This window comes from Erinaceus europaeus, chromosome 19, assembly GCF_950295315.1.
Source record: "Erinaceus europaeus chromosome 19, mEriEur2.1, whole genome shotgun sequence".
NCBI classification, from domain to species: Eukaryota; Metazoa; Chordata; class Mammalia; order Eulipotyphla; family Erinaceidae; genus Erinaceus; species Erinaceus europaeus.
This window is the reverse complement of record NC_080180.1, coordinates 24286481-24299544: the sequence shown is the minus strand read 5'-3', so window position 1 is coordinate 24299544 and position 13064 is coordinate 24286481. Positions and strand designations below refer to the sequence as shown.

General features: G+C 43.6%; 1 protein-coding gene across 1 annotated transcript in view; it reads left to right on the top strand.

Moving 5' to 3' along the window:
- Positions 1-237: 237 nt before the first annotated feature.
- The window catches only part of LEMD1 (LEM domain containing 1), a 46790-nt gene continuing 33963 nt past the window's right edge, over positions 238-13064 (top strand). Inside the window, exons 1-4 of the mRNA XM_060178707.1 lie at positions 238-330; positions 1884-2002; positions 4937-5059; positions 8803-8873. Of these exons, the coding sequence (XP_060034690.1) occupies positions 1921-2002; positions 4937-5059; positions 8803-8873 (276 nt within the window). The 5' untranslated portion in view covers positions 238-330; positions 1884-1920. The remainder of the gene's footprint in view (positions 331-1883; positions 2003-4936; positions 5060-8802; positions 8874-13064) is intronic.

Genomic DNA, 13064 nt, shown 5'->3' with positions numbered 1-13064 from the left:
GTCACTTGGCAGCATCTGATGTGGTGGCAATTGGGTATATTTGTGTCCTGTATATACTGATACCGCCTCTGCATCTCTTGATATTTTATAGCAGTCTGCCTATGGAGTGGACTAGTCCTTCCTTCTCTCTGAATTTAGGTTAAATGACTCATCTGCCTTTCACACCAGTCTGTTGCTATGGGGGATACTGATGTCACACATGTCAGTATTGTGATTAGCATAATATCTTGCAGGCAAAAGGGGTTGGTTGCTGGTGGACACCCCAGGGTGAAACTCTTCCTGCTTTAGTAACTAACCCAAATGCATAGACTGTAGACAACCATGCAAAGGGTAAGTACATTAATCATGCCATTGGGCTCCATTTGGATATTCGTCTTCCATATGTGTGTTCCCTCTAGGCAATTGTCTAGTGTCACTTGAAATTGATGAGGGCTCTTTTGGAGGTTATTTTTGGGAAGGTGGTGAAGCAACAGACAGCTGTTCTAGGAACAAATGTCACAGGATCTGCCTAAGCTAACTTCTAGGAGAAAAAAAAACAGTATAAGAAGAGTGCTGAAGTGAATTGCCCTATACTTCCTAATGTTAGGTTGTTTACTAGTGGCCTAGAAGTGTTTATTCAGCTTCCCAAATGGGTGGAAAAGAAGGTAATCTATGGACCAGAGATGACTCATGTGTGGAGTGTGTACCCTGCCATGTGCACATAGCTCAGATTTAAGTCCCAGCACCACATGGGATATCCTATGGCACTTGAGGAAGCTCAGGTGCTGTGGTGTCTCTCCTTTACTCTGTCTGTCTAGCTGATTGAAAAAGTGGCCCAGAAGCAGTGAAATCATGCATGGAAGTCCCTTCTTAACCAGGGGAAAAAAAATCTGGGGGGAGGGCTTAGATTTATTAAACACCTGTGTGACAGAATATAAGTCTATTCAGCCCTCCTATACATGACAATTCACTTTTTAAAAAAACTTGTATGCAATGTTCTTTCTAATTGGACAGTGACTGATCACCAATAAAGGCAAAATCATTACTTAAAATGGGTCTGGATCTTCCTGTAGTAATTGTCCTGCTTTTGTTCTCTCTGCTTTATTAAAAAATCTGGACACATGATAGGAAACAAGCACAATGAATAAACTCCCAAAATAAAAATCTCTGGTACAAAGTTTGACAAATGGGCCTGTCTACTTTGGGATTTAGTCAAGTAGATGGACAGGCTAGTTTGGGAGGGGAGAAAGGGAGCACAGAGAGACAGCAGATTGAACCTGAGATTACAGGTTTGGAACACCATGTCAAGACGGGTGTTAATCTATAGGAATTGATGTGAGAAGGATAGAGAATGAATAGCTTATTTTTTCCCCCAAATGCCAATTCAGCAATTACCAAGTCTTTTGGCAGTTAATTAAAAACAACCGTCTTGATAGCTCCAGAGAGAACTTACATGTGTGGAAAGCACAGCCACTTGCAGTAACCGGATGTGTCTCACTCTCTGGTGTGCTTAGAAGAAAAGCAGAGAGAAAAAAAGATCACTCTCAGCTCTTTCACATTTAATTAATTTCTTATCTTTTCAGAGCCCGAGCCTTACTCAGAGTTCCTGAGCAGTAATGGAAATGTCTACTCATTTGCTCATTTTGTGCAGAAGATTTTCTCATATTAGTTGGAACAGAAAGTTAGAAATAAATGAACCCCAAGGACACAGGGAAAGTGACACATCATCAGAAGCTTTGTATTGAAAAGACTAAGCAGGGAGGAGGTTGATGGTAGAAAAGAACAGAAAACAGTGATTTTTGCTTCATTGCCTGTGTGCCTCCAGGTCTGGCAAGACTGGGTCATAAACATTGACTCAGAGTGGTCATGCCTTATAACACACTTACTGTTTTACTACTTCAAAGGTTCCACTATCAGAACAGCGTCCAGGCTTCTCTCACCATGGTGGATGTAAAATGTTTGAGTGACTCAGAACTGCAGTATGAACTCGATAGACTTGGCTTTTCACCGGGCCCCATACTACGTATGTATAGAGCAAAGACTATAGGCCAGTTATCTACTTCAGACAAACTGCTTCCATGGGCTTACAGATGTTTACAGTAGATGGGGTACATGTAATGAAAGCCATAAAAGTATAAATAAGAAAAAGAAAAAACAGAAAGGCTTAATGAGGGAAGAGGTGAGAAATGCAGCCAGGTCTTTTTCATGGATTAGCAAGTGTGGTGCCAGAGACAAATGATTATTATTATATTTTTCATCATGGAAAGACCAGTGACTTGATTTTGTCACCCTGTGCACCTATGTTAACCCTGTCTACATGGAGTTTCTTTTCTTTTTTTTTTAATTTTCCCTTTTGTTGCCCTTGTTTTTTATTGCTGTTGTAGTTATTGTTGTTGTTGTTGATGTTGTCATCGTTAGATAAGAGAGAGAAATGGAGAGAGAAGGGGAAGACAGAGAGGGGGAGAGAAAGATAGACACCAGCGACCTGCTTCACTGCCTGTGAAGCGACTCCCCTACAGGTGGGGAGTTGGGGCTTGAATCAGGATCCTTATGCTGGTTTTTGTGCTTCGCACCACATGCGCTTAACCCACTGGGCTACCGCCTGACTACCCTATTTCTATTTTTTAATATTTATTTATTTGTTCACTTTTGCTGCCCTTGTTTTTTATTGTTGTAGTTATTGTTGTTCTGGAGTCAGGCGGTAGCGCAGCGGGTTAAGCGCACGTGGCTCTAAGCGCAAGGACCTGTGTAAGGATCCTTTGGTTTGAGCCCCCAGCTCCCCACCTAAAGGGGAGTCGCTTCACAGGCGGTGAAGCAGGTCTGCAGGTGTCTATCTTTCTCTCCCCTTCTCTGTCTTTCCCCCCTCCATTTTTCTCTGTCCTATCCAACAACAACGACACCAATAACTACAACAAGGGCAACAAAGGAAATAAATAAATATTAAATTTAAAAAAAAGGAAGTTTAAAAAAAAAGAAAGACACCTGAAGACCTGCTTCACCACTTGTGAAGTGACTCCCCTGCAGGTGGGGAGCTAGCTGGGGGCTCGAACTGGGATCCTTATTCCGGTCCCTGCACTTTGGCCACCTGCACTTAACCCGCTGTGCTACTGCCCGACTCCTAGGACTATTTCTATTTTTTAAAACAATTTATTTTAAAATTTCTGATAGAGAAAAAGATAAAGAGCGGAAGAGATAGACAGAGGACAGAGAAACATCTAAGCACTGTTCGGTAGCTTATAAAGCCTCCCTCTTACAAGTGGGGACTGAGAACTTGAACCTGAGTCCTTGTATATGGTAACATATGTGCTCTACCGGGTGCACCTGGCCCCATGGTCTATATCGTTCCTTCCTTCTTTTCTTCCTTTTGAGAGGTCAGAGAAAAATTGAGAGGGGATCCAGAGAGGGGGAGAGAAAGATACCTGAAGAACTGCTTCACCACTCATGACACAGATTGGGACTGAGGCTTGAACCCAGGGCTTTGTGCACAGTAATGTCTGTACTCAGTTGGGTGCACTACCACCCTGCCTCTCATTTTCCTGTTTAAGTTCAAGACAGAGAAGAAGAGACAGAGACAGACAGAGAGAAAAGTGGAGGCAGACACCACAGTGCCTATCAGGTTTGGTACTCCCATGTGGTACTGGGACATTAACCCAGGCTCTTGAGCTTGTTAAGGTGCACACTCTACCAAGTGTGCTAGCTCTTGATCACCCTATTTTTTAAATGAGAGAACCTCACTCAGACACAATACCACCATTCCCAGGCCAATTTCATTGAGACGAGAGAGATAGAGACACCACAGCACCTCTCCACCATCCATGAAGCTTCCTAAGTGCCATGATGCTCCCACCATGTATGGCAGGTGCTTCCCCTGCCCCAATCCATCTTACTCTCTGATGTCTCCAATGACGGACTCATCCACAGAGACTTTGCAAGGGAAGGAGTTAGCTGAATAGCTACATAGTTCACTTAATCTAATTTATTTTATATTTTAAAATTTATGGTCCAGATGGTGGTGTACCTGGTTGAGTGCATGTGTTACAATGAGCAAGGACCTGGGTTCAAGCCCCCAGTCCCCACCTGCAGGAGGGAAAGCTTTGTGAGTGATAAAGCAGGACTTTGTGTGTCTCTGTCCTTCTTCCTATCTTTCCCTCTCCTCTCAATTTCTGGCTGTCTCTATCCAATAATAAACAAATGTTAAAAAATAAACTAAAAAAAAGAGAATGTAACTTTAAAAAAATTTAGTGACGCCCCTGTAAGCACTCTACTGTGGCTTCCCAGGCCTTGAAATCAGGTTCTTGAGTATGGATGATAACATGTGCATTCTACTGAGTAAGCCAGTCTCATACCCTCCCCCCCCCCCCACCTAATTTTAAAAACCATAATTAACTTCAGTAAGGTACATGACTAAGGACCAGAAATGTGAAATTCCCTGAAGCCAGTAAGATCATATACACAGACAACAATTTAATCTGGTGGCCTGGAAATAGCTTTACTGGTAGAGCACTGGACTTGCATGCCTGAGGTTCTGATTTTGATCCCTGGTGCTACATGTGTCAGAGCAGAGCTGTGCTCTAGTCCCTCTCTCTCTCTCTGTTTCTCATTAAACATAAAATGAGGGGCCAGGTGGAGGTGCACTTGGTTGAGCAAACATGTTACCATGCTCAAATACCCAAGTTCAAGCTCTGGGTTCCCACCTGCAAGGGGGAAGTTTTGCAGGCAGTGAAGCAGTGTTGTAGGTGTGTTTCTTTCTCTCTTCTTCTCTCTCCCCTCTTCCCTCTTAATTTCTCTCTGTCTCTACCCAGTAAATAAATAAAAGAAAAGAATAGGTTGGCCCCTTATCTAAAGTTACTAAAGTGTCATTATATATAAAGTGAAATATTAAGCTTTCAAAAAATATAATATGATACTTAATTTTTTAAAAAACACAATTTAATCTGTTCTCCATGTTCTTCCTCAGCTTCCACCAGAAAAGTATATGAAAAAAAGTTAGTGCAGCTGCTGGTGTCTGCTAGCTGTGCTCCACTTGTGACGAGCAGAACCTGGAAGCAGGATGCAGTGGAGACTTGTGATGACAGTGAAGGTACTACCCAGGGCCCTACTGCTCGACCTTGTCCAGCAAGGTGGTGGTGGCCTTACATGGCCTGAAGAGTGTTCTGGGAAATAGCAAGATAGCCTGTTTGTACAGAGTCTGGAACCTTCGTGTCTGTTGCCATGCCAGTGACCCCATTAGAGGGGAAGTGGCCATAGGGCGGCCAGTTTGCATGTCCTCTTACTAAGTAACCAGTCAGCCAAAATAGAGACAAATATATGTTTGATGTTTAAAACCAGAAATTTCTACAGATAAATTCTGGATTCCATTGTCTAAACGATTTCAAACCTCTTAAGAGAAATGAACTTGACTTTATTTTCCTGAACGCCTCCTGTGTCCTCTGCTTTCCCAGCTTAATAGGAACCCACCACAGCAGATCTCTCCCAGGCACCAGGAGGGTAAAGCATGGTGGTCTCTGGGGTCCTGAGTCTTAGCCCCAGGGGTACTGTTTGCTGCAGAGGAGCCTTGGGCCCTTAGCAGGTGTCCTTAAAGATTCCCACAAGGCATTCCAAGATGCTATCATTCAATAATTATTTATTAGGACTCCACTATGAGTCCCAGTAAATAGCAGGAAGTTCTATTTACAGGAGACCTCCTATGTGTTTCTGGCTTAACATGCATTATTTTCGTTTAACAGTCTGAACACTTTGCCAAAACACAGACCAATTGACCCAGCCAAGGTCATAACAGCTAGGAAGAGCCCCCAGAAGACCAAAATTCATTAGAACTGTCATATAGAGAGCAGGCCCATCTGTCTTCGTCACCATTTTATGTCCAGCTCTTAAAAATAGGACCAGGCATGTAGTGAGAATTCAGTATCTGGTTTTCAAATGAAAGTGAAAGAGCTGAGATTTGAACCTAAGCCTGGCTCACATAATTATGTTCCCTCTACATTTCTCACACCCTATACTTTTCTCACAATGACTATTGTGAGAATGAACATATATATTAGGGGCTAGTGGTGGCACAGCTGGTTGAGCATACATGCTGCTATATGCAAGGACCCTGGAACATGGTGGCAGAGGAGGAACTAGAAGGGGTTGAATTGTTATGTGGAAAACTGAGAAATATTACTCATGTACAAACTACTGTATTTTACTGTTGACTATAGACCATTAGCCCCCCCCCATAAAGAAAAAAATATACAAGGACCCACATTCAAGCCCCTGGCCCCCACCTGCAGAGGAAAAGCTTTGCAAATGGTGAAGCAATGTTACATTGCAGGTCCTCCTTCTCTAGCACCCCTTTCCCTCTCAATTTCTGCCTTTCTCTATCCAACAAATAAATAGAAATAATTAAAAAGCATTTAATTTTACTTTTAATGAGAGAAAAAAAGAGAAAGAGTAGAGCACTACTCAGCTCTGCTAGGGATTGAACCTGGGAACTCAGAACCTCAGGCATGAAAGCTTTTTTTTTGCATGGCCATCATCCCATCTCCCCGGCTTTACTTGATATACCCTCCAGAAGACCATTTCTTAGAGTTCAAATTATTAATTTAACTAATAAATTCCTTGGAATCTCCGGAAAAGTCCCCTGTAGTGCCTGCTATTGGGGGTAGAGTATTGCTGAGAGATTCTCCCAAGTGTCTCACATAGCTGGTCTCATTGGAGAAGGGAGCAAGGCATGGAGAAGGGCCCCACTGCCTCCTGAGCAGAGCAGGTAGCATGGAGGTGCCTTGGTGTCTACCCCGGACCTGTTTGTCCTAGATGTAGGGTGTGTTCAGAGTCTGGCTCCAGAAGTGGAATAGCCTATTTCCTATCCTTGAAAATACTTGAAGAGACTAAGTCTCTGATGAAATGCCATACCAGGCTGGAAGGTTCCAGAGAGAAAGGTTTGTACTTATGACTCATGACTGTCCAGGACTGCAGTCAAACCTGCAAATCCGGGAGTCGGGCGGTAGCGCAATGGGTTAAGCGCACTCAGCGCAGAGCCCAAGGACAGGCGTAAGGATCCCGGTTCGAGCCCCAAGCTCCCCACCTGCAGGGGAGTCGCTTCATAAGCTGTGAAGCAGGTCTGCAGGTGTCTATCTTTCTCTCCCCCTCTGTCTTCCCCTCCCCTCTCCATTTCTCTCTGTCCTATTTAACAACAACAATAATTAAAAATAAGGGCAACAAAAAGGGGGAGAAAGCTGCAAACCAAACACTGTGGTCTCAAGCCATGCCACCCTGACCCTATCCCAGCCCTTCCCAGAGGCACATGTGTGCCTGAGCTAGGAAAAACACTAATCCTTCAACCTATAAGCTTTGCAATTGTTTTAGACCAACCACAGTCAGCCAGACAATAGGTAGAATCTGGGGTTCAGACCTACCCCTTAATACAGTTCTGCAATGTCAGTAGCCAGTGATGACTGCTTCCCCAGGCAGGTCCAAATCAGACATCCATTCAAATTTGCCTGTTGGAGGAGACTCACGTTAGAATGGAAGAGCTGAAGTAAAAGTTCTGGGGTTCTGTGGGGAGTGAACATTTCACAGGAGCACCCTGTCCTGGACTGGAGTTGGAGCTGTCTTGGGGGGGGCAGTGGGTGGGCCAGTTCCAAGTTTGTGATGCACATTCTCCAGTGAGTGGGTTACAGTGCTCTCACTCCCACTCATTGTTTTCTCCATTCAGTGGATTGGGGATATATATCTTTATTTTAATGAGAAAGAGCTGAAAGAGAAAAAGAGCATAGTACTGCCTTATAAGGTCACTGGTGATTGAACCTGGGACCTGAGCACCTCAAATGTGAGAGTCTTTTGCTATTATACTATCTCCCCAGCAGGGATCAGCCTTCAAAGAACTAACCTCCTTCTAAACTTCTCAAATATTTTTAATTTAAAAGCACTTTTTTTTGGGGGGTGGGGGTGGGAGGGAGGTAGGAGGGAGGTCATGACTGGAACTTCAGTGCTTCAAGCCAACTTTTTCAGATAAAAAGAGAGAGACAAGGGTCAGGGAAGTAGCATCTAGCATAATGGTTATGAGAAGACCTTCAGACCTAAGGCTCTAGTACCCCTGGAGCACCACCATAAGCTAGAACTAAACAGTGATCTAATTAAAGAAAGAAACAGAAAGATAGAAGGACACTATAGCACCATGGGTTCCTTCAGAACAGTGGGAACCAGGCTTGAACTTGGGCTGTGTCCATGGAAAAGCAGCACACTGTCCAGGTGAGCTATCTTACCAGCCAAGAGCTCATTTCAAGTCCCCTCTGCTAAAAGTGCTGCTTAGCCCTCCAAGATGATCAAGATGCTAACTTTTTAGGCTACAGCCCAGGGCTGATTCCCAACAACCTCTTCTGCTCTGATTTGAAAGCCTTATGCACATGCTGGCCTCCATCTTCCCAGGAGATTTTCTGGATCCAGAAGAAGAAAATTCTTCTGTCCTCAGGGATGAATATAACAGGACAGAAGGGGCCATACTGAGAGGGGAACCAGTTGCCCAGTGAACAGTGGCCCAATAGTGTACTTCTCTGTGAGGCAGACAAATATGGCAGCTGCTCTAATAAGATCCTCTCCTAATTCCCCAATAAAGAAATAATAAAAAAAAATCCTTTCCAATGCTGAGGGAGGGGGTTTTCTTAAAGGCCACTGCTGTGTGGAAATGTTCTTTCTCTCTCAAGGGGGGTAAAGTGGGCTTTCTTCCCTTCCCACAACTCTGCAGTGTTACTGAGGGCATCTCCCCACCTCAGTCTGGTGTTTATTCCTTTGCTGGCTCCAGCCTTCTCATGATCTGTTTTTCTTTTGTTTCCCATGATCCAGAAGTTAATGCCACAATAATTCTGAAAGGAAACATCATACTCTCAAAAGAAAAAGTCAAGGAACTCAAAAGAGTATGTACAGTTTTGATGGTGAACATTTTCATAATATATTAAACAAAGGACACAAAAAAGTTTTGGCGATGAATACTTTTATAATATTCATAAGGAATAGCCCTATTTGTATATACTAAGGAAATTGTTGGTCACTACATTCTGTTATAGAAGCATCCTAGTTTAAGGATACTTCCTTTAGCATAGGTATCAGTTGTGTGAAATGATTTCTCAGTATGGGGCACTGGGCAGTGGTGCACGCAGCTCAGTACACATGTTACCATGCACAAGGTTTGAGATCCTGTTTCCCAGCTGCAGGGAAGAGGCTTTGCAAGTGATGAAGCAAGTCTGCAGGTGTCTTGTTTTCTCATGTCCTCTCTGTCTCCCCTCTCCCTTTCAATCTATATTTGTCCTATCAAATAAAATGGGGGGGAAGGGAAAATGGCTGCCAGGAGTGGATTCATAATGCCAGCACCAAGCCCCAGCAATAACCCTGGTGGCAATTAAAAAATGGGGGCAGGTGGTGACACATTTGATTGAGCACACATGTTACAGTGCACAAAGACTGTAAGGTTGAGCCCCTGGTCTCCACCTGCAGGGGGAAAGCTTCCCAAGTGGTAAAGCAGGGCTGCAGGTGTCTCTCTGTTTCCTTCCCTCTCTATCTCCCATTTCTCTCCTCAATTTCTGGATGTCTCTATCCAATAAACAAATAAAAATAATTTTAAAATTTTTAAGTATGATTTCTCAGTTAGCTCAGGACTCAGAGGAACAGGGTGCTCCTGATCTGTTTGGAATAGCTGCCACCTGCTCTCCACACCCCATCAGGTACCAAAGCCTGCTGTCACATGGGGCATGAATCACTGTGCTAGGCTTGCCATGAGCACAAAGTGGGAGTCCCTGTCCCTTCCCTTGCTGAGGCAGACACTACCTCAGCACATGGCCAAGTGACAGGTTTAGGAGGCGCCCTGGCTGATTTAGAGGCTCTGCCCGTCTACTTTTTTTTTTTTTAATAACTGAGACTTCCTGATGTATCCTGCCCATCTACTTGTTGATTGTGTGACTCTGGGGATGTCCCCTGAAAGACCTCTTACACAGGCTGAGCATGAGCAGAGAGGCAGGTCAGATTCACACATGAGCTCCAGTAACTGCTCAACCTTCTGACCTCTGACCCCCTTTATCAAGACCTGTCTCTCAGTCACTGTGCTTTCTAGACTACTTTGCTCTACCCCTCTGACCATTTCTGTCCTGCCTCTGCATTTTAGCTTTTAACTGTTCCTGGGGTAGAGATCTCAGTCTCACCCCCTTTCTCTTACTCCCTGTGTCATTTCCCTTGAGTTTTTGTTCATTCGCCATCTCTGGTGATAATTCACTCCACACAAAACCTCTCTCTGAGACTTTGCCCTGCAGGCTTATCTGCTTTCTGTAAAGTACTTCCTTTTCTCTCTTGTGCTTTCAGCTTTTCCTGCACCCAGCACATGGTTTTTTATATTTAGCAGTGTGGCATAGATTACACAGACTGACCTGTGCTTTCCCCACAATTCCTCCCTAGCTCCCCACAGTCAGGATGAGCCAACTTATTTTCTCTCAACTCCAAATCTGCACTCATAGCCTCTCTCAGACTCAGAGTTACCTTGGAGTTCTCACATATATTGAATAGTAGCAGTTGCTAAATCCTGTAGATCTGAGTTATGAGTGCTTTTTTTAAAAATTTTTTTTCTTTTTTCTTTATTTCCTTTTGTTGCCCTTGTTTTATTGTTGTAGTTATTATTGATGTTGTTGTTGTTGTTGGATAGGACAGAAAGAAATGGAGAGAGGAAGGGAAGACAGAGAGGGGGAGAGAAAGACAGACACCTGCAGACCTGCTTCACTGCTTGTGAAGTGACTCCCCTGAGATGGGGAGCCGGGGCTTGAACCAGGATCCTTATGCTGGTCCTTGCGCTTAGCGCCACCTGCGCTTAACCTGCTGTGCTACCGCCCAACTCCCTAGTTATGAGTTTTAAAAATCTATTCCTTCTTTTTTTTCTCTGGGCACCCTTGCTGTCATCCTAGTGCGCGTTCATGCATGAGTGCGTGTGTGTGAGTTTAATCTGGACAATTATAACATCCTCCTAATCAGTCTCGACTTCTAACCATTCTCAATTACAGTTCAGATCTGCTAGCAGAGATTTAATTGTGTCATTCATTCTTTCAGGGACTTTCTTATTGTTTGTTTGTTTGTTTGTTTTGGATATACAGAAATTGAGAGAGGTGAGGGGAAATAGAGAGGAATAAAGAAAGAGAGACACCTGTAGCACTGCCTCACTGCTCCTAAAGATCCCCCCCACCAGGTGGGGACCAGGAGCTTGAACTTGTATACTGTAATGTGTGCACTCAGCCAAGTGCACTGATGCCCAGCCTCCTGCTGGGAGTTTCAAAACAAAATGCAAACTTGCTAGACATTATAAAGAGACTTTAATGTCTTCTGTAACCTCATCAGTGCTTACTTTGCCTTGATATCTGTCACTCTTCCTTCCTACCTGATTTTGAGACAACTTTTTTTTTTAATGCTGTGCAGTAGATGAAATTAGAGCCTTGGGCATATGCAATACCTTTGAGCAAGCATCCGGTTCCAGTTTTTGGTCTACATTTTTCAGCACGAGAGAAGGGAAGAGAGGGAAACACCAGCACTATTCTATCATTCAGGGAGCTCTGTTGTTACTTCTGTGTGGTTCTGAGATCAAATCCAGGGCCTCAGGCATGGTTAAAGCTTATGCTCTATCCTCTAAGTCCCAGGCCTTCCCAAACTGTTCTTTATACCCAGAATCCTTCTCATTCATTCCACCCACACCCCAGTTTTCTTCCTGTTAAAAATTCTATCATTATTTAAGGCATGTCTCTGAGAACCTTCCTGTATGTCTTTTAAAAACTCATCCCACATTTTGGTAGTTGTAACAGAACCTGGCACACAGTAGGACTCCAGAGCTCACCTTATCACTCCTGCCTGATGGCTCCAGTAGTGAGCAGGTTAGCCTGTAAAAGCCAGCTAGCATTAGGACTGCACTCTGAACTTAACCAAATGAAAAGAAGCTCCAAGCAAACATTCTCACGGCATCTTGGAGCTTTGGTTTCCCATTTAAACACAATTCAAACTTGTAAGCAAATCTGAATCTTGTCAAATTTTCTAAAGGATCATGAAAAATCTCTAATGGCTCATTAGAAAAATCCTTTCCATTCATTACATTTCATCTCCCCAGAAAGTCTTTTTCTATAGTTCCTGCAACGACATTAGCAGGAGAAAAAGAAAGCTGAGTATTTCAGATACACCAGACGGGGCCAGTACTTTGCTTTATGCAACCCTGAGATAAAACTATGTCAATGCTTTGAATGGGCAATAGAACTAAGAAGTTTTGTGGTGGCATACAGTGTTTAGATCTGTAAGATTTATGTAAGTCATTTTGATTCTCAGAAGGGCCTGAAGACATCTATTCAGCTTTGATTCTGAAAGTGCACACAAATAAGCATTTAAGTCTCCATGTAAAGGTGGTAGAAGTGTGTTTACCAAGACTCAGTAACCATATAGTCTTTAATTACTGAAGAGCAGTGGTCTGTAGCTAACGGCCCTCTAAAGACCTCTGAAACACCAAAATGCACACATATTTTCCTCTCAATTTGGTAGGCTTCTAGTGGAATAAAAACCACTTTGAGATTTGGATTATGTCCATCTCCAATCCCCCCCAGCCTTTTTTTGTTTGTTTGTTTGTTTTTTTGTTTACCACTGTGCTTATTTTATTGAATCCTGCAGCCTATATGATTTGGATATGAATACCACTCGGATAGTCAGCTTTCTTTCTCTTAATTGGAGACTTTTCTCATCAGACAAGACTCTAGGCATGGCTCACTCTGCCACTGGCAGAATGTGGAATTAGGTCCCTTTCTACAGATGTAGGGAGAAAGATGATTTGGGGGTGCCAAGGAGACAGAATAGTTTACAATGTCAGGGTAAGTGAAGTGGGGTTTGAGTAAGATGACCACAGACTTTTTCATCCTAAGCAGGATGCTTTTTAGAGAAGGGAAAGGGGACCCTAAATAAGAGGGTGGCTGGAATAACAGGGATGAGGCAGGGCTGTTCAAAGACTGGTGTGTTTGCACGTGCACATGAGCGGGTGGGGGTTAGAAGGAGGCTGCAGCACCCAACAGCCAAAGGGCACTAGCCCTAGGAGGGGGTGCAATGTG